General features: G+C 46.5%; 1 protein-coding gene across 3 annotated transcripts in view; it reads left to right on the top strand.

The window, feature by feature from the left end:
* Positions 1-20,370, top strand: part of robo1 (roundabout, axon guidance receptor, homolog 1 (Drosophila)) — a 368,608-nt gene extending 348,238 nt beyond the window's left edge. For all 3 annotated transcript variants that reach the window (XM_043701427.1, XM_043701428.1, XM_043701425.1), the window contains 3 exons: positions 4,498-4,821; positions 9,150-9,373; positions 18,953-20,370. In XM_043701427.1, coding sequence (XP_043557362.1) covers positions 4,498-4,821; positions 9,150-9,373; positions 18,953-18,967 — 563 coding nt within the window. In that variant the 3' untranslated portion in view covers positions 18,968-20,370. The remainder of the gene's footprint in view (positions 1-4,497; positions 4,822-9,149; positions 9,374-18,952) is intronic.
* The last annotated feature ends 207 nt before the right edge of the window (positions 20,371-20,577 follow it).

Below are 20,577 nucleotides of genomic sequence, written 5' to 3'. Positions count from 1 at the left end.
CCCACTCCTGCACTTTTCCCTGTCACTGCAGGAAGTTCAAAGCCTGTGCCCACACCTCCCCCCTCACCTCCATCTAAGGGATCCTTCCACATCCATCAGAAATTCACCTGTACCTCTACCAATGTCATCTACTGCATCCGTTGCACCGGGTGTGGTCTCCTGTACATCAGGGAGACAGGATGCCTTCTTACGGATCGTTTCAGAGAACATCTCTGGGACACCCAGACCCACCAACCCCACCGGCCTGTGGCTGAACACTTCTACTACCCCTCCCGCTCCGTCAAGGACACACAGGTCCTGGGTTACCTCCACCACTAGACCATTACCACCCTCGCCTGGAGGAGGAACACCTCATATTCCACCTTGGGACCCTGTAACCACACGGGATAAATGTGGATTTCAACAGCTTCCTCATTTCCCCTCCCCCTACGTTATCCCAGTCCCAAGCCTCCAACTTGGCACCGCCCTCTAGACCCATCCATCACTCCCCTTCTGACCTATCATCTTCTCCCTCATCTTCATCCACCTATTGCTTTCTCAGCTTCCTTCTCCCCAAGTCTCACCCCCCTCCCATTTATCTCTCAGCCACAGCCCACAAGCCCCATTCCTGAAGAAATGTCGATTCTCCTGCTCCTCGGATGCTGCCTGACCTGCTGTGCTTTTCCAGCACCACAGTCTTGACTCTGATCTCCAGCACCTGCAGTCCTCACTTTCTCCCTGGACAGCACACATCCTGTGTTGTGGTCTCACTAAGGCCCTGTACAATAGCAGGAAGGCATTCCCGCTGCTCTGCTCGAATCCTCTCCCTTATTTGCCAATGTGGGGATTGAGGGTGGGACCAGGAGTGAAATTGAAGAATCTCACATCCAGAGATTCCCACAAGGTCCCAGATCCCATTCCACCGGCAGATCCAGGGTCTGATAGGTGTGAACTGTCTCCCCAGCAACAGCATGCAAGGAATAGGGGGCAGTATGCCCTTACAGTCATAGGGGTTTACAGCTCAGAAAAAGGCCTTTCAGCCCATCGAGTCTGCGCCAGTTAAAAACAAGCACCTAATTATTCTGCAGCTTAGCCTGCTCTCGATCCCATCCCCCACTCTCCCAAACCTTCCAGAATCAATGGGCCACAGAAACAGGAGAGACAGGATGCTTGAGGGACACAGGTTCAAATCCCATGACAGTAACTCGTTGAGTTTAAGTTCAATTAATAAAATCTGAAAGATCAGGCAAGGTCACTTTTAGGTATCTGTTAGTTGATATATAAACTATCCCAAACCCCTCGATTAGACACCAGTCTGTAACTCACTTTTGGGTATCTGTTATTTGATATATAAACTATCCCGAACCCCTCGATTAGATTCCATCTGTAACTCACACCTGGGTATCTGTTATTCGATATATAAATTATCTTGAACTCCTCGATTAGATTCCTCTGTAACTCACTTCGGGTCTCTGTTATTCTATATACAAACCACCCCGAACCCCTCGATTAGATTCCAGTCTGTAACTCACTCCTGGGTATCTGTTATTCGATATATAAACCACTCCAAACCCCTCAATTAGATTCCATCTGTAACTCACACCTGGGTATCTATTATTCGATATATAAACCACCCCGAACCCCTCGATTAGATTCCATCTGTAACTCACTTCGGGTATCTGTTATTCTATATACAAACCACCCCGAACCCCTCAATTAGATTCCATCTGTAACTCACTCCTGGGTATCTGTTATTCGATATATAAACCACCCCGAACCCCTCGATTAGATTCCTCTGTAACTCACTTCGGGTATCTGTTATCCTATATACAAACCACCCCGAACCCCTCGATTAGATTCCATCTGTAACTCACTCCCGGGTATCTGTTATTCTAGATATAAATACCCACCGAGCCCCTTTGATTCGAATCCAGCCTGTAAGTTATTTTATTCTATACAAGGACATTTGTCCTGTCCTTTCACTGATCCCATGAACCTTTCAGTCAGACTTTGTTCTGTGAAATCAATCTTGGGATCTATTATTCTCATGATAAAAAATGTTCCTGCCTGGAAGGCCTCTGTAATTTTGGCAATTCCTATGGAATTGTCCCATTTCTAGGATCAAACAGTTTTGCAAGAGGCAAAGAAAAAGCTGAGAGATTTGAGGGGGTTGAGGGGGTGTGGGGTGATGTGTGGGAGTGTGGAGATGCGAGTAATGTAGATACAGTGAATGCAAAGATTGCAGTGACGGGTGAAGAAAGAGTTTGAGCCAGGTCCACTGAACATTAATGCGATTCATTACCAGATATAATCACAAAAGCAATGGCCCTTAGGGTTGGAATTGGGTTGAGAGAACAGCAATACTCAAACAGAAGATTAAAATAGATCGGGGGGGGGGTTGTTCCTCTAAACCCCTGATATTAGGAAGTCATTGCCAGGGGTGACTGTATAATTAAAAAGCTGACTTGGAGGTCAGACAATGCACTGCGGTTTTGTCTGAGGAAAATTAGATTGAAAAAGAACAGGGGATTTAATTAGAGGTCAATCCATTGGGTCAACCTGGAATCCAGGTGTTTTGAATTAAACAGGATTCAACCACAAAGCTATTGGCTGCTTTGATGAATATTAAACATTTCCAGTGGGATGACTGAATTATTCCACGGCACTGCCATTGCTTTTAATATTCTCCCTTCCATTGTCATTGTTCCCATTGTCACCTCATCCCCATCCAATGGCACAGTGAGAAAGTGCCTTGTCCTGTGTGACACTATGAAGACAGACCTGCATTCTTATTGCATTCTCCTGGAATTCAGGATGTCTGATAGTGCATGAGAGTCAATGCTTTATTACAGAAGTGCCCACTGCTTTAGTGTAGGAACAGAGCAATCAATGTGTGCACAGCAGTGTGATAACAACCAGTTAGGTTTGGTTATGTTGATTGAAGAATGACAGTTGGGGCAAGATGTTAGAGAGCTCTCCCCTGTGGTTCTTTCAAATGAGGTAAGGGAATCTTTTCGATGCATGACTCCTCCTCAGAACTGGTTCAGGAATTAGTGGCACTGCTTCTCTCTCCACAGATTCTGCCAGACCTGTTGAGTTTCTCCAGCACTCTATGTTTCCACAAGACCATAAGACATAGGCCAGTCAGCCCATCGAGTCTGCTCCACCATTCAATCATGGTGATAGGTTTCTCAATCCCATTCTCCCGCATTTTCCCCATAGCCTTTGATCCACCCGACAATCAAGAACCAATCAATCTCCATCTTAAATATACTCAATGACCTGGCTCCCACAGCCTTCTGTGGCAATGACTTCCACAGATTCCCCACCCTCTGGCTGAAGAAGGTTCTCCTTATCTCTGTTCTAAAAGGTCTTCCCTTTAGTCTAAGGCTGTGCCCTCAGGTCCTAGTCTCTCCTACTGATGGTAACATCTTCCCAACATCCACTCTGTCCAGGAGAAAGTGAGAGCTGCAGATGGTGGAGATCAGAGTTGAGAGTGTGGTGCTGGAAAAGCGCAGCAGGTCAGGCAGCATCTGAGGAGCAAGAGAATCGATGCTTCCGGCATAAGCCCCTCATCAATGCTCCAAATGTTTCCATTTCTGAGAATTTCTCTGCCCTAAGGAGTAACATCCCAACTCTTTAGATTCTTTACATAACAGAGAGGGAGGGCTGAGTGAGCAGGAAGCATTTACAGTCCTGTGTTTGGGGAATGTCATTCAGCAACTCATCACAAAGCTGTGCAGACACAAACAGCCAGTTTACAGGATTAGCCTAGGCAAACACAGGAGGGAATGTTCCCCATGACCAGGGAGTCCAGACCAGGGGTCAAAGCCTCAGAATACAGGGTAGGCCATATAGGACTGAGATGGGGAGAAAAGTTTTCACCCAGAGAATGGGGAGCCTATGGAAATCTTTGTCACAAAGTGGTTGAGGTCAAAATGTTGATTGTTTTCAAGAAGGAATTAGATATAATTCCCAGGAATAATGGGAGTAAAGGCAATGGGGAGAAAACATTGGATGATCAACCATGATCATATTGAATGGTGGAGTAGGCTCGATGGGCTGAATGGCCTCCTAGATTCCCTGTTTCTACAGGGTATGTTTTTATTCTGGTTTTCAAATCCTTCTGTAGCTTCACCCCTCTTTATCTTTACAGCCTCTTTCAGCCCTCTGAGATCTCTCCACTGCTCTGATCCTGGGCTCTTGTCCGTCTCCTGAGTTTAATCACTCCACCACTGAGGCAGATGGCTCTGCAGCTGCCTGGGCCCTGAGCTCTGGAACTCTCTCTCTGCCTGAATCTCCCTGCCTCATATCCTTCATCAAAAACCAACCTTTTTGACCAGGCTTTTTGACTCTGTACATCTTTATTGTGGCTCAGTGTCTAGTAACGGATGAGGGTGTGATGAGTAGAGACAAGGTGCTGCCCTTACCAGCAAGTTTGGTCCTGAAGAGATTTCGAGACGCGAGAAGGTAACAGAAAAAGGCAATGATTTTTTTTTAATGTGCTTGCAATCTTAGAGCTGCCTCCTCCTCCGATTCCCCCTCCTGCCATCAAATCGCCCAGCTTCCAGACAAAGGGTCACCTGGAGGCTTGGCCACCCATGGTCCCGAAATCCCATGCAGCGGAACAGAGGGTGGAGCGAGCCGGGGACAGCAGGAAGGCCAGCGGCCTCCGAGGAAGAGAAGGCGCGGATGCCCAGCACCTTCCCGAAAGCCGCACAAACCCGCCAGAGTGCCGAGACCTTCCTGATGCCTGGCAGCAGGAAGCCCATGGAGCCAAGCAACGCCTGAACAAGGCCAGCAAGCGGGAACCTTCCCAGCCAAAGGCCCGCCTTCCAACAGGTAAGAAAATGGAAGTGACTGCTCCCCCCAGTGCCTGGCAGAATCACAAAGAGCAGGTTGGTCATGGCTGGGCGGCTGGTCTGTGACACAGAGTGACCCCAACAGAGTGGGTTCAATTCCCACACTGACTGAGGTGACCACGAAAGACTCTCCTTCTCAATTTATTCCCCTCACCTGAGACGCAGTAACCCTCAGATTAAACCACCACCAGTGGTCTCTCTCCAATGAGAGAGCAGTCCTGTGGTCTGGTGAGACTTTCCCATTATCACCTCTGGATGCCTCACCTGCACTGAGGAACTGCTTTGATGTGTGGTTCTTGTTATAGGAAGAGGAATGTGGAGACAGGCTGAGAAGACCTGGGGGATATGGTTAATATGCAGAATAGGCATTCAAACCGATCAGTTTGCAAAGAATTTACTGAGCACCATTTGGCCGAACTGGTCCATACCAGTAATTATACAATGCACAATCCATCTCCTGCCCTCCTTCCACACACCCTGTCAACACAGCCATCTGTTTCTTCCTCCCTCGTGTTCTTTTTTTTTATCAGGCTTCCCCGTAAATGGGTCCACGCCAATCACCTCAACACTTCACATTCTCACCACTCTCTGATCAAAGATCTTCCTGAATTCACAACTGGATTATTCATGACTAACGTTTATGCCTTGTGATTCCACAGATTCACTCAATGGTCCTGGTTGTTGCACAGTATCATCACGTCCTAATTTTCCACGTTATTTTGTTTCTCAATTGATTTTTGATTTGCTCTGTTAAGGGTGTGAATGTCACTGACTGGGTCACTATTTGTTGCCTTTTTCCCCATGACAAGGCGTTGATGACTTGTCTTCTTGAACCTCTCCAGTCCATGTGCTTTAGGTACACCCACACTGCTGTTAGTGACATGGGATTCAGGAGCACAATGAGAACATTTGGCCCTTCAAACTTGCTCCACTATTCAATAAAATCATGGCTGAGCTGGATATGGTCCCAACCCCACCTTCCTGTCTGTATCCCATTGCTGTTAACCTCCTTGTTGATCAAACCTCCATCCCAATTGGCCTTAAATCAATCTAATCAGCCAGTCTCCTCTGTTTTCCCAACAATAAACATTTTTCCAGTGATACTAAAGGATATATTTCCAAGTCAGGATGGTGAGTGGCTTGGAGAGAACTTGCAGGGGGTGGTGTTCCCATGTATCTGCTCCCCTTGTCCTTCAAGATGGAAGTGGTCCAGAGTTTGGAAGGTGCTGTCTTTGGTAAATTTCTGCAGTGCATTTTGTAGATAATACACAGTGCTGCTCCTGACCAATGGTGGTGGAGGTAATGGATATTGGGACAATATGGTTGCTCAGTGGTTAGCGTTAATGCCTCACAGTGCTAGGAACCTGGATTCAATTCCACCCATGGGCGTCTGTCCTTGTGGAGTTTGCACATTCTCCCCGTGTCTGCGTGGGTGTGCTCCAATGTCCTCCCACAGCCCAAAATATGCAGATTAAGTGGATTGGCCATGCTAAATTGCTCATAGTGTCCAGGGATGTGCAGGTTAGGTGGATTACTCAGGGGGAATGTGGGGTTATTGGGAATAAAATTAGTTGGGGATGCTGTTCAGATCAGTGTTGGTTGAATGGCCTGTTTCTTCACTGTAAGGATTCTATGATTCAATGTTGAAAGTGATGATGTGGTGCCTGAAATTCACTGCATCGTAAAGTACTGTTTCACACTCAGCTGTGATTTTAGGATGCATGAGTTTTGAGACTTACTGCGTTAGGGTGGCCAATCCTTCTGGATTGTCCCAGGGATTTCCAGGAATGTAAGATGATTCTCGAAGACACTGCCACTGGCCAAGCACATGAGGAGGAAGAACATGGGAGATTTTCACCTTGTCTCAATTAATTAATTGCATTAATCAAGTATTGGACAATCGAGGAGTGTGGGGCAAGGCCATCTGATTAAAAGTCTACAGTTAGCCAATCAAGATTAAGGGGATATGGTTAATATACAGAGTAGGCATTCAAACCGATCAGTTTGCAAAGAATTTACTGAGCACCATTTGGCCTAACTGGACCATACCAGTGATTATACAATGCACAATCCATCTCCTGCCCTACTTCTACACACCCTGTCAACACAGCCATCTGTTTCTTCCTCCCTCATTTGGCTCAAGTCCATTTGATCATGAGTTGTGTGTGCCTGGGTATCATACAATGGAGACATCTCGGATTCTGAGAGGACTTGACTGGGTGGATATGGTTTCCTCTTATGAAAGAATCTTGAACTACAGATCACATTTTAAAATCCAGGGACCATCCATTTAAAGCAGAGATAACACTATAGGACACAAATGAAGAAGTAGGCCATTCAGCCCATTGAGTCTACTGTGCCATTCACTGGGAACGTGGCTGATCATCCTCAAATACACTTTGCTGCCTTTTCCCAATAACTCCTGGATTGCCTTCCTGATTAAAAACCTCTGTATCCCAGTAGGTAAGGAGAGAAATCTTTTCTCTCAGTGGGTTGTGAGTCTTTGGAAAGTTCTTCCCAAAAATATGGTGGATGCAGATCCTTGGATATTTTAAAGCAGTGGTGACAGATCCTTGTTAAGCAAGGGCTGAAAGGTTAGAAGGAGGATGTGGTTACAATCCGACCAGCCATTATCTTATTGAATGGTGCCACAGGCTTGAGGGGCTGAATGGTCTACTCTTCCTTGTTCATGTGACCAATTCAGGAGGCAAAGCATCGCGGGGTGGAGGTGGATTAGTGATGATGTCACTGTACTAGCAATCTGGAGACCCAAACTTATATTTTCAGGACATGGGTTTCAAATCCCACGATTGCGGCTGGTGGAATTTATATTCAATAAATGAATACATTCCAGCAATTCATAAGAATCTGGAATCAAAAGTTAGGCTCAGTAATTGTGGCCATGAGTCTGCCATATCTCAGAATCGTCAAATTGTTATAGCACCAAAAGAGGCCCGCCATGCCTACACAGGTTCTATTACCCAATGTCAATCTCCTGCCTTTTCCCCAAGTCCCTTGCACACCATTTCTATCCAAGTAACCACCCAATACCCTCCTGAATGGCTCAACTGAATTCACTTCCACCACACTTCCAAGCAGAGCATTCCAGACCCTGACAATTCGTTGGGGAAAATAATTTTTCCTTACATCACCCTTGATACTTTCACACGTTACTTTAAATCTATGTCCCTCTCGTTCTTGGTTGCTTTACAATTTGTAAAAACCCATCTGGTTTGCAAGCGGACATCTACTGACTTCACCTGGTCTGGACTACATGTGGCTTCAGACCCACAGTAAGAGGGCTGCTTCTTAACTCCCTCTGAAATGAGCAAGTGCCTCACTCAGTCCAAAGATAGACCATAAATTCTATCATCTCCAGCAATGCCCACTGACTATGAGAATGCATTAAAAAGAAGGTATGCTCGTCTGTCTATCTCATGTTAACACAGTCATGGGGCAAGAACAATGGCAAGGAAATTATTATGGGTCTTCTGGGCTTTTTGTTACTTGTTCATTTTGTTGGGATGTGGATGTAACTGGCTGGGCACAGCATTTATTGCCTGTCTCTAGTTGCCCCTTGAAGAAGGTGGGGGTGAGCTGCCTTCTTGAGCCGCTGCAGTCCATGTGCGGTAGTTAGACCTACAATGCCCTTAGGGAGGGAATTCCAGGACTTTGACCCAGCAACAGTGAAGGAACAACGATATATTTCCAAGTCAAGATGGTGAGTGGTTTGGAGGGGAACTTGCAGGGGTGGTGTTCCCATGTATTCACTGTCCTTGTCCTTTAAGATGGAGGTGGTCATGGGTTTGGTAGGGGGTGTCTGAGGATCTTTGGTGAATTTCTGCAGTGCATCTTGTAGATAGTTCACAATGCTGCTACTGAGCGTCGATGGTGGAGGGTGTGGATGTTTGTGGACGTGGTGCCAATCAAGCAGCTGCTTTGTCCTGAATGGTATCAAGCTTCCATCCAGGCAAGTGGGGAGTATTCCATCACCCCTGACTTGTGCCTGGCTTTGGGGAGTCAAGAGATGAGTTACTAGCTGCAGTATTCCCAGCCTCTGACCTGCTGTTATAGCCACTACGTTTATGTGGTGAGTCCAGTTGTGTTTCTGTTGAGTTTCTGATCAGTAGTAACTCCCAGGATGTTGATAGTGGGGGACTCAGTGATGGTAACACAATTGAATGTCAAGGGGCAGTGGTTAGTTTGTCTCTTATTGGTGATGGTCATAGCCTGGCATTCGTGTGGTGCGAAGGGGTCCTCCCACCACCCCGCCCCACCATCTTACCTTCTCATGTGTGTGTCATACAGGGGTCCCAGAGGATGTGCTTCCTTACAGCCGGCCAACATTCCCCTCTGCACAGAATCCCAGGGAACCCAGCTCCTCCAGCTCCATGTCTTCAAGAGGGTCTGGAGGTCGGAGAAGAGCGGAACAACTCATGGCCAGCAGCACCAGTGGCATTTCCCGCAGGAATCCGATGGACACTGGCCTTCAGGAAATGGGAACATATGAATGTGAGGAAGAAGACCTTGAGGTAAGCGATCAGGAATCGTTCATATAAGAGAAAGGCGGTGGGGGAGGGATAGGATTGGGGGTGTAGGATAGCTGTAGAGAGGACAGATTTTTGGAACTGTTAGAGTCTCATATCTGACTCACATCTTGTGAAAATTAAAACAAACTGTAAGCTGAAAGCTCATGGGGGACCTGCAGGAAAGCACAGATGAGGTTATAATCCGTTCAGCCATGACCTTATTGAATGTTAGAGCAGGCTTGAAGGGCCGAATATCCTACTCTTCTTCCCAGTTCATATGTACAACACCCTTAGAGTATTAATCAACTCAGTCAGAAGGTCAGGGCATTGCCTAGGCTGGAGCAACTCAGCGAGACACTAGAGAGGGTGGGTTTGATTTCCCTGGAGCGGAGAAGGCTGAAGGGGGACCTGATTGAGGTGTACAGAATTATAAGTAGCATAGCTTGGGTAGAGAGGGAGAAGTCGGGAAGTGTGGTGCTGGAAAATCACAGCAGGTCAGGCAGTAGCCAAGGAGCAGGTGAGTCGACGTTTCAGGCATAAGCTCTTCAACTGCAGCTCCATTCCTGATGAGGGCCTTATGCCCGAAACGTCGATTCTCCTGCTCCTCAGATGCTGCCTGGCCTGCTGTGCTTTTCCAATGCCACACCTTTCAACTCTGACTCTCCAGCATCTGCAGACCTCACTTTCTCCATAGAGAGGGAGAAACCTTACCCCTTAGTCGAGGGGTCAGTGAGCAGGGGGTTCAGTTTTAAGGTAGCAACTCTAGGTTTAGAGGGAATCTCAGGAAAGAAAAATCATCTCCAGGGTGATGGGAATCGGGAATTCACTGTCTGAATGGTGCTGGGGCAGTAAACATAAAGAACTACTTAAATGAGCACATGGAACATCAGAGTGTACAAGGCTATGGGCCATGCCCTGGACATTGGGAGAAGAATAGATCAGGATGGGTGTAGGAATAAGAAGGGTTGAGAGGGATATGGGCCAAGTGCTGGCAAATGGGACTAGATCAGTTTTAGGATATCTGGTCGGCATGGACACGTTGGACTGAAGGACCTATTTCCGTGCTGTACATCTCCATGACTCTGCGTCTCTGTAACCTGTGCGGGCATGATGGGCCGAACGGCCATTTTCCATTCTGCAAAAACCCTATGCCTCTGAGGCCTTTCAGCCCATCAGGCCAATGCTGGACCTTTGAAAGAGCTATCCAATGAGTTCCCTAATAGCCTCAGACATTATTTCCCCTTCAAACAATTGCTGGATTAAAGGCACCAGTTGAGTCTGATTTCAGCACCTTTTCAGACGGTTTGATCAGATCGCAACAGCTCACCACAGGTGAAACAGAAAGTTCCTGATGTGACCTCTGGTTGTTTTATAACATTGTACCTGTTTTCTGGTGGTGCACTATCACCAATTCCTTATTTACTCTTGTTTGACGACTTCTCTGAAATTAATCCCACCCTCTGCGACTTACTCCAAAACCCCCAGTTTGTCTTTCCCTTCTGCAATTTGGAAAAGTTTTCCTACTCAAGCTTTGCTGCATTAATTCTTAAGTTATGTTTCAATATATTTTACGCTCCCACACCCTTTCTTATCATTCTGATAGCCAGCACCGCTTTTCCAATCTCTCCCCCAAGCTCAATCAACCAGGCTCAATCCATGTCACTCTCCTCTGTGCCAAATTTCCTTTCATTTATCCATATTAGTTTGACCAACACAACAGGAGGAGGCCTGTCTTGTCCCCTTACACAAGGAGGGATAGATTAGATTAGATTACTTACAGTGTGGAAACAGGCCCTTCGGCCCAACAAGTCCACACCGCCCCGCCGAAGCGCAACCCACCCATACCCCTACATTTACCCCTTACCTAACACTACGGGCAATTTAGCATAGCCAATTCACCTGACCTGCACATCTTTGGACTGTGGGAGGAAACCGGAGCACCCGGAGGAAACCCATGCAGACACGGGGAGAACGTGCAAACTCCACATAGTCAGTCGCCTGAGGCGGGAATCGAACCCGGGTCTCTGGCGCTGTGAGGCAGCAGTGCTAACCACTGTGCCACCGTGCCACCCATTGTAGTTGTATTAGAGGCAGTTCAGAGGAGGTTCACCAGATTGATTCCAGAGATGAGGGGTTTGTCTTATAGAGCCATAGAGATGTACAGCATGGAAACAGACCATTCGGCCCATGCTGACCAGATATCCTAAATTAATCTAATCCCACTTGCCAGCATTTGGCCCATATCCCTCTAAACCCTTCCTATTCATAAACCTATCCAGATGCCTTTTAAATGTAATTGTACCAGCCTCCATCACTTCCTCTGGCAGCTCATTCCATACACGCACCCCAGCCTCTGCATGAAAAAGTTACCCCTCAGGTAAATCTTACCCCTCTCACCTTAAACCTATGTCCTCTAGCTTTGGACTCACCTATACTGGGAAAACAACCGTAGTTATCCACCCTACCCATGCCCCCCACCATGATTTTATAAACCTCTATGAGGTCACTCCTCAGCTTCCAACACTCCAGGAGAAAATATCCCAGCCCTTTCAGTCTCTCCCCATAGCTCAAACCCTCCAGTTCCAGCAACATCCTTGTAAGTCTTTTCTGCACCCTCTCAAGTTTTACAAAATCCTTTCGATAGAAGAGTGACCAGAATTGTATGCAGTATTTCAAAAGTGGTCTCAGAAAGATTAGCAGTTTAGGCCTATACTCTTTGCAGTTTGGAAGAATAAGAGGTGAGCTAACTAAGGTCGAGAAGATGCTAAAGGGGATTGACAAAGTAGACACAGATAGGATGTTGCCCTCATGTGGGGCAATCTAGAGCAAGAGGTCATAGCTTTAGGATAGGGAGGGGCAGATTTAAAACAGAGATGAGAAGGAATTCTTTCTCTCAAAGGGTGTTCAATCTGTGGAATTCACTCCTCCAGAGTGCAGTGGATGATGAGGCATTGAGTAAATTTAAGGAGGGAAGAGAGATTTTTAAACAGTAATGGGTTTAAGGGTTATGCAGAGCGGGCAGGAAAGTAGAATTGAGGCTGAGAAAACATCAGCCATTATCGTATCCAATGGTAGAGCAGGCTCAGGAGGCTGAATGGCCTCCTCCTAGCTCTTATGTTCTTTCTGCCCTTGAAGTCCCACTTCATTAGGATCACCTGTGATAGGGTTAGGGTGAGATCACAGTGGAACTGTATCTTAACGCCATCTACACATATTCATCACATCATGCTGTTGTGAATGGTTTTGCCATTGCCAGTTGAGAACCTCTTCACCCCCCCCCAAGACCATGTCCAAGCACCTTTTTGGGGAAGAGGTTTCCAGGTTTCTACACTACTTTGAGTGGTATGTGCTCCCTGAATGGCTGGGCTCACAAGTTATGTTGCCTCGTTCCAGGCTTACTTCACACACAAGTCCCAACACCCCCCTAATTCCCTCCATCTCTTCTCCACAGGAGCATCGTTCTCTCTACCTAACCCCTAACCTTCCAGAACCATTACGTGAGCCTCAAGAGATTAATTTCTTTTGTAGCATAGCCACAGGATGAGCATATTCCTGTCAAGACCAATGTTCGTTTCCCACCACAGTTATCCTTGAGAAGGTGGTGCTGACCTGTCTTCACAGGTATTACTGAACAGCTTTCTGGGCCACCTCACAGAACAGTTTAGCAGACTATGTTTTGGTCTCAACTGCTTTCTGTGTCAGAGAATTCCACAGGCTTGCCACTTTCTGGGTGGAGCCATTTCTCCTCAGAAAGAAGGTAATTGGTAAACCCCTAAGGTGACTCCAGAGAGTGGTAAAGTGTGAGAATTGGTCTTGCAGAACTTGATGAAAACAATGACTGCAGATGCTGGAAACTAGATTCTAGATTAGAGTGGTGCTGGAAAAGCACAGCAGTTCAGGCAGCATCCGAGGAGCAGGAAAATCGACATTTCGGGCAAAAGCCCTTCATCAGGAATAGATGATGAAGGGCTATTCCTGATGAATGGCTTTTGCCCGAGACATCAATTTTCCTGCTCCTCGGATGCTGCCTGAATTGCTGTGCTTTTCCAGCACCACTCTAATCTAGAATCTTGTAGAACTTGAGACTTGCTAAAAATGGACACATTTTGATAAAGAATATTGTTTTCCTGGTCTCATCAATTAAGTTTAGTATTGGGTTGGGTTGGTTTTGGGATTGAGCTAGTTGGGATTGAGTTGGTTGGGATTGTGTTAGTTAGGATTGAGCTGGTTGGGATTGTGTTGGTTGGGATTAAGTTGGTTGGGATTGCATTGGTTGGGATTGCATTGGTTGGGATTGGGCTGGTTGGGATTGTGTTGGTTCAGATTGGGCTGGTTGGGATTGTGTTGTTTGAGATTGAGTTGATGGGGATTGAGTTCGCTATCAGATCATTACAGTTACAATTCAATATCATAAAGGGGAACAATTCTTTCACACTGTTCTGAACCCTTTCAAGTTTCACAACATCCTTCTGATAGGAGGGAGACCAGAATTGCACGCAATATTCCAAAGATGGCCTAATCAATGTCCTGTACAACTGCAATATGACCTCCCAATTCCTGTACCTATACTCTAACCAATAAAGGAAAGCATACCAAACGCCTTCTTCACCATCCTATCTACCTGCGACTCTACTTTCAAGGAGCTATGAACCTACACTCCAAGGTCTCTTTGTTCAGCAAGACTCCCCAGGACGTTACCATTAAGTGTATAGATCCTGCTCTGATGTGCTTTTCCAAAATGTAGCACCTTGCATCTATCTAAATTAAACCCCATCTGCCACTCCTCAAACCATTGGCCCATCTGATCAAGATCCCATTGTAATCTGAGGTAACCTTCTTCGCTGTCCACTACACCTCCAATTTTGGTGTCATCTCATTCTAGGTTGCATTTGAGTTCGGTATCAGATCGTTAAATGTATAATTCAGTCTCGCAAACACTCCACTGCTGGACCTGAGAGGGTGCGGGAATAGGGCAGAGGGACAAATGGATGATAAAGTATGTGGAAATCGCCACTTAAAGGAGACCATTTGGCTCGTCATGTCTGTACCAGTTCTCTGACTGAGCATTATGACTTAGAGCCATTTTCGAGCCTTTTCCCCATAACTTCACACGTTATTTCGATTTATATAATCAAACCGCTTAGTCGAAGGGTCAAGAACAAGGGGCAAACTTTTATAGTGAAAGGTAGGAGGTTTAGAGGTTGCTGGGGATCTGCAATGCACAGCCTCAGAGGATAATAGATATGTGTACCTTCACAATCTTCATAAAGTACTTAGAGGTATCATAACTTTATGAGCCTAATGTGAAAAAGTGGGACGAGTGTAGGTAGTAGCATATTTTTGATGGTACAGACCGTGGGTGGCACGGTGGCACAGTGGTTAGCACTGCTGCCTCACAGCGCCAGAGACCTGGGTTCAATTCCCCGCCTCAGGCGACTGACTGTGTGGAGTTTGCACATTCTCCCCGTGTCTGCGTGGATTTCCTCCGGGTGCTCCGGTTTCCTCTCCTTTCCTGTTTCTAACCTCATCCCAAACTATCTCAGATAATATTTGTGGATAAGTCCTCAAATATTATCTCAGCTGTTGTAATACTACCCTTGATTAACAATGCCGGCCCCCCCCCCCCGCCACAACTTTTACCATCTTCTCTGTTCTTGCTGAAACATCAAAATCCTGGAATCTGCAACAATCATTCCTGTCCCACTGGCCACATTTCTGAAATGGCCACAACATCAAAACCCCAGGTACCAACCCATGCTGACCCACCTTATTACTGGCTCCTGGCATTGAAGCACACACATTTCAAACCAACATCCTGATTGCCGCTGCTGTCTCGCGACCTTGTAAACCATCCTGTTTTTGAAGTTCCCACCTTCCCCAGAAAGAGCTCCAATTATCCAAGAATCCAAAACCTTCCCTCCTGCACCATCCCTGCAGCCACTTGTTCAGTTCCATTCTCTCTCTGTTTCCCACTTCACTAGTACATGGCATGGGCAACAAACCAGAGATAACAACTCTGTTTGTTCTAGCTCTAAGCTTCCACTCTAGCTCCCTGAATTTCTGCCTTGGATCCCCACCTTTCTTCCTACCTGTGTTATTGGTGCCTATGTGGACCATGACTTGGGGCTGTTCCTCCTCCCCCTCTCCCTCAAGGATCCCGAAAACATCTGAGACATCACGAACTCTGGCACCTGAGAGGCAACACACCAATTGTGAGTCTCTTTCATTCCCACAAAACCTCCTATCTCTCCCCATAACTATGGAGTCCCCAGTGACTACTGCTCTGCTCCTCTTCTCCCTTCCCCTCTGAGCAATAGGGACAGATTCTGCGCCAGACTCCCATACCCCATTCTGGATTATGGTGCTGGAACAGCACAGCAGTTCAGGCAGCATCCAACGAGCAGCGAAATCGAACTTTCGGGCAAAAACCCTTCATCAGGAATAAAGGCAGTGAGCCTGAAGCGTGGAGAGATAAGCTAGGGGAGGGTGGGGGTGGGGAGAAAGTAACATAGAGTACAATGGGTGAGTGGAGGAGGAGATGAAGGTGATAGGTCAGGGAGGAGAGGGTGGAGTGGATAGGTGGAAAAGGAGCTCGGCAGGTCGGACAAGTCCGGACAAGTCATGGGGACAGTACTGAGCTGGAAGTTTGAAACTAGGATGAGGTGGGGGAAGGGGAAATGAGGAAGCTGTTGAAGTCCACATTGATGCCCTGGGGTTGAATTGTTCTGAGGCGGAAGATGAGGCGTTCTTCCTCCAGGCATCTGGTGGTGAAGGAGCGGTGGTGAAGGAGGCCCAGGACCTCCATGTCCTCGGCAGAGTGGGAGGGGGAGTTGAAATGTTGGGCCACGGGGCGGTGTGGTTGCTTGTTGCGGGTGTTTCGGAGATGTTCCCTAAAGCGCTCTGCTAGGAGGCGCCCAGTCTCCCCAATGTAGAGGAGACCGCATCGGGAGCAACGGATACAATAAATGATATTAGTGGATGTGCAGGTAAAACTTTGATGGATGTGGAAGACTCCTTTAAGGCCTTGGATAGAGGTGAGGGAGGAGGTGTGGGCGCAGGTTTTACAGTTCCTGTGGTGACAGGGGAAGGTGCCAGGATGGGGGGGGTGGATCGTAGGAGGGCGTGGACCTGACTAGGTAGTCACGGAGGGAACGGTCTTTGCGGAAGGCGAAAAGGGGTGGGGAGGGAAATATATCCCTGGTGGTGGGGTCTTTTTAGAGGTGGCGGAAATGTCGGCGGATGATTTGGTTTATGCGAAGGTTTGTAGGGTGGAAGGTGAGCACCAGGGGCGTTCTGTCCTTGTTACGGTTGGAGGGGTGGGGTCTGAGGGCGAAGGTGCGGGATGTGGACTTCAACAGCTTCCTCATTTCCCCTTCCCCCACCTCATCCTAGTTTCAAACTTCCAGCTCAGCACTGTCCCCATGATTTGTCCAGACTTGTCCGACCTGCCTAGCTCCTTTTCCACCTATCCACTCCACCCTCTCCTCCCTGACCTATCACCTTCATCTCCTCTGATGAAGGGTTTTTGCCCGAAAGTTCGATTTCGCTGCTCGTTGGATGCTGCCTGAACTGCTGTGCTCTTCCAGCACCACTAATCCAGAATCTGGTTTCCAGCATCTGCAGTCATTGTTTTTCCCTCCCATACCCCATTGCTTACCCCTGGTAAGTCATCCCCCCCTCCAACAGTATCCAAAATGGTATACTTATTGTTGCGGGGAACCACCACAGGAGATCCCTGCTCTGCCTGCCGGTTACCTTTCCTAACCCAGACGGTAACCCATCTACCTTCTTCACGTGGCTGTGGAGTAACTACCTCCCTGTAACTCCTCTCAATAACCCCCTCCACCTCCTGAATGATCCAATGTTCATCCAGCTCCAGCTCCTGTTGCCTAACACAGTTCTCGAGGAACTGGAATTGGGTGGACTTCCCACAAATGAAGTCAGATTTGTATCAAACCTCCTCTTCCCCGTTTTCCTGTCCAAGGTGAACAGTCCCAATCTTTCCTCATAACTGAAGTGTCTCATGCTTGGAACCATTTTCATAAATCTCTTCAGCACAATCTCCAATTCCTTCACATTCAGCCAAGAGTGTAGCACCCAGAACTCCAAACAGTGTTCCAGCTGAGGTCAGCTCATGTCTTGTTCACTGTAACCTCTCTGCTCTTTATGAATAGGTGCACCCCTTTTCATAAAACCGAGGGACATTTATAACTAAAACCAAGAGAGCTGTGAATTACTGGAAATCAGAAACAAAAACCGAAATTGCTGGACAAACTCAGCAGGTCTGGAAGCATCTGCGGAGAGAAATCAGAGTTAACATTTCAAGGTCCAGGCTGAAGAAGGGTCACATGACCTCAAGTTTTAACTCTGCTTTCTCGCCACAAAGAAGAAGGTGAGGGCTGCAGATGCTGATGAAGAGCTTATGCCTGAAACGTTGACTCTCCTGCTCCTCGGACGCTGCCAGACCTGTTGAGATTTTCCAGCATTTTATCTTTTGGTTTCAGATTCCAGCATCCGCAGTAATTTGCTTTTATATAATGGTTTGGCCAGCATTTATTGTTTATCACCCTTCAATATAGCTGAGTGTCTTGCAAGGGCACTTAAGATTCAATCGTCTTGCTGAAAGTGAAGCAAGATCATTGTCACCATGAGATTTTCAATTCTAGACATTGTAGTGAATTTTATTCCAACATTTGCTATGGTGGGATTTGAACCCAGGCCCCCAGGGTCTTTGATTTACTGCTGACAATGCCACTAGGCCACCATCACCTCCCTGATTGGGGCACCTATATACGTACAAGTCTCTCTGCTCCTCCACATCCTTCAGAATGGCACCCTGTCATTTACACCAACTCTCTGTGTTCCTTCTGTCAAAATGTATCATCTCTTCATTGAACTTCACCTGCCATCTCTCTGGCCACATCACCAACTGTCCCTTTGAAAGTCTACACTCACCCCCCTCACAGTTTACAGTGCTTCCCCTGAGTTTTGTTTCTTTGGCAAAAATTAGAATTATGCTCCGAGGCCTAAATCATTAATATATTTTGGGAAAAGCAGGTGTCCCAATACTGATTCAGCACTACTACTGGGTGGCATGTTAACTCAGTGGTTAGTACTGCTGCCTCACAGCACCAGTGACCCGGGTTCGATTCCACCCTCAGATGACTGGCTGTGTGGGGTTTGCACATTCTCCCCTGTGTCTGGGTAGGTTTCCTCCCACAGTCCAAAGATGAGGAGGTTGAGTGGATTAGCTCTGGGAAATTGCCCTGTAGCATCCAGGAATGTGGAGGCTCAGTAGATTAGCCACAGGGAATGCAGAGATGTAGGGTAGCGGGGGTAGATCTGAGTGGGATGCTCTCCAGAAGATAGGTGTGCACTCAATGTGCTGAATGGCCTCCTTCCATGCTGCAGGGTTTTATGATTCCTGAGAAACCCTGCAAACTAACCCTTTCCATTACTCTCACTCAGTTGATTTTGTATCCAAGGCCCCTTTGTTCTATTACCTCTAGATCTCTCGTGTAGCACTGCGTCTGCATGGTTTCTGGTGCTGACATGTTTCCCCTTCTTTGTTTCTGTTTGCAGGAGACTGAGAGCTGAAGAACAAAGTGACATCAAATGATGAACTCCGATTGCACTTTGGAGAGATCTATAACAGTTTTTGTAAAACTCCTGCCCATTGATGATATTTGATGCCAGATATAATGTTTGGTGCAACAGTAGACCATGTAAATTATCAATGTTTGCATCGTATTGATTGACCACGTCCTTTTTTAAAATTGTTTCAATTTTGACTTTTCATTTCTTTCTGAGTGGGGTGGGGAGGGACGATCTTGGCTTTTAATGATAATTTATGTCTTGATTTAACCATCACTCAATTTGAAAACTTCTTTTCTTGATCAAGAGTGAATTAGTTCCTACAACATGAAAAATCGAAATGGGGTGATTCATATTGTAAATATGTACTGGATTTTTTTCTTGCACCTCATTAAACCCCCAGGTTCCCATTCAGCTCTGTTGTAAATAAGGCGTGTGTTAAACACCATCCTCCAAAGAATGGCCATTTTGGCAAAAAGCTGAATTTTTTTTTAATAATATATATAATTTTTTTTGTCGTTGTAATGCACTGTTTTAATTTTTTTTGGTTTATTTCTTGGTTTCAAAAGCACAATCACTAATTTTGAAAGGAAAACCATTCTTCAATGGTACTTATGAATCTCCGACATGTATGCGGAGAATTGAGTGCAACGAAAGAAGGTGAGGGGGGGGTGGGGAAATGAGGAGATAGGAGAAGCGTTCAATTTTTCAACCGTTGGGAGTTAGCAGCTGACTTTGGGGGAGGGGGAAGTGAGGGGGAGCACACGGAAATGTGAGGTTCAATTCGGGACAAAATAGGGAGTCCCAATGCTTGCACAGAACCAAGTGAAAGAAGCAAAGATTTCATTTGGTCTCTTGCAAGAGAAGGTTCTTGTCAAGAAGAAGACTTGAGACAAACATTGTGGCCGTTTACAGTCAAGGAGACCAGTCTGTGTAAACTTCAGTGAGGACTTTTGCCACTGTAAAATCTCTTCAATGTTCTGTGCTGATCTCTAAGCTGCTTCTGCTCAGTATGGTGTTAGAGAAGTGCAGGAGGTAAGAGAGATACGGTAACAGAGTGCTGCTTGGAAACAGCAATATTATTAACAGGGTACAACGTTTTACATTTGAGGGAAGGTACAGGTTTATATTTGGTAGCCCCCTACAAAACTGAAGAGAGATCACTTTTTAATCTCGTATGGCAGGTGGTGTCATTGGATCAAGGTTTAACTTTGGCCTTCTGTTTTGTGGTACTAAAGACGGTGGTGTATCCTGCAAAGGGAATCGGCAAACCTGTCTACAATGTTTGGTACTTTTTATGTAAGAGTTCTTTTCCGTAGTCATAAATTTACGTATTCGGGATCAAATAATCCTTAAAAGTGTAATTTCCTTGCCACATTATTTATTAAAAATTGTCCTCAAAATCACAAAAGTGTTGCAGTACGCGTCTTTATCCCCAGAAAGAAAACTATGTCTCCAAACTGTCAGTATATCCTCAGGAGAAAAGGTAATCCACAAGCACAGTCATTTTTGCTATTCATTCATGGGATGTGGGCGTCACTGGGTGGGCTCAAAATTTATTTTCCCTCCGTCCACAATGCCCTTAGGGAAGGAGTTCCAGGATTTTGACAGTG

The sequence above is a fragment of the Chiloscyllium plagiosum genome, chromosome 12 (assembly GCF_004010195.1).
Source record: "Chiloscyllium plagiosum isolate BGI_BamShark_2017 chromosome 12, ASM401019v2, whole genome shotgun sequence".
Lineage (NCBI taxonomy): Eukaryota > Metazoa > Chordata > Chondrichthyes > Orectolobiformes > Hemiscylliidae > Chiloscyllium > Chiloscyllium plagiosum.
The sequence above is the reverse complement of the archived record's forward strand: the minus strand, read 5'-3'. Positions and strand labels throughout refer to the sequence as shown.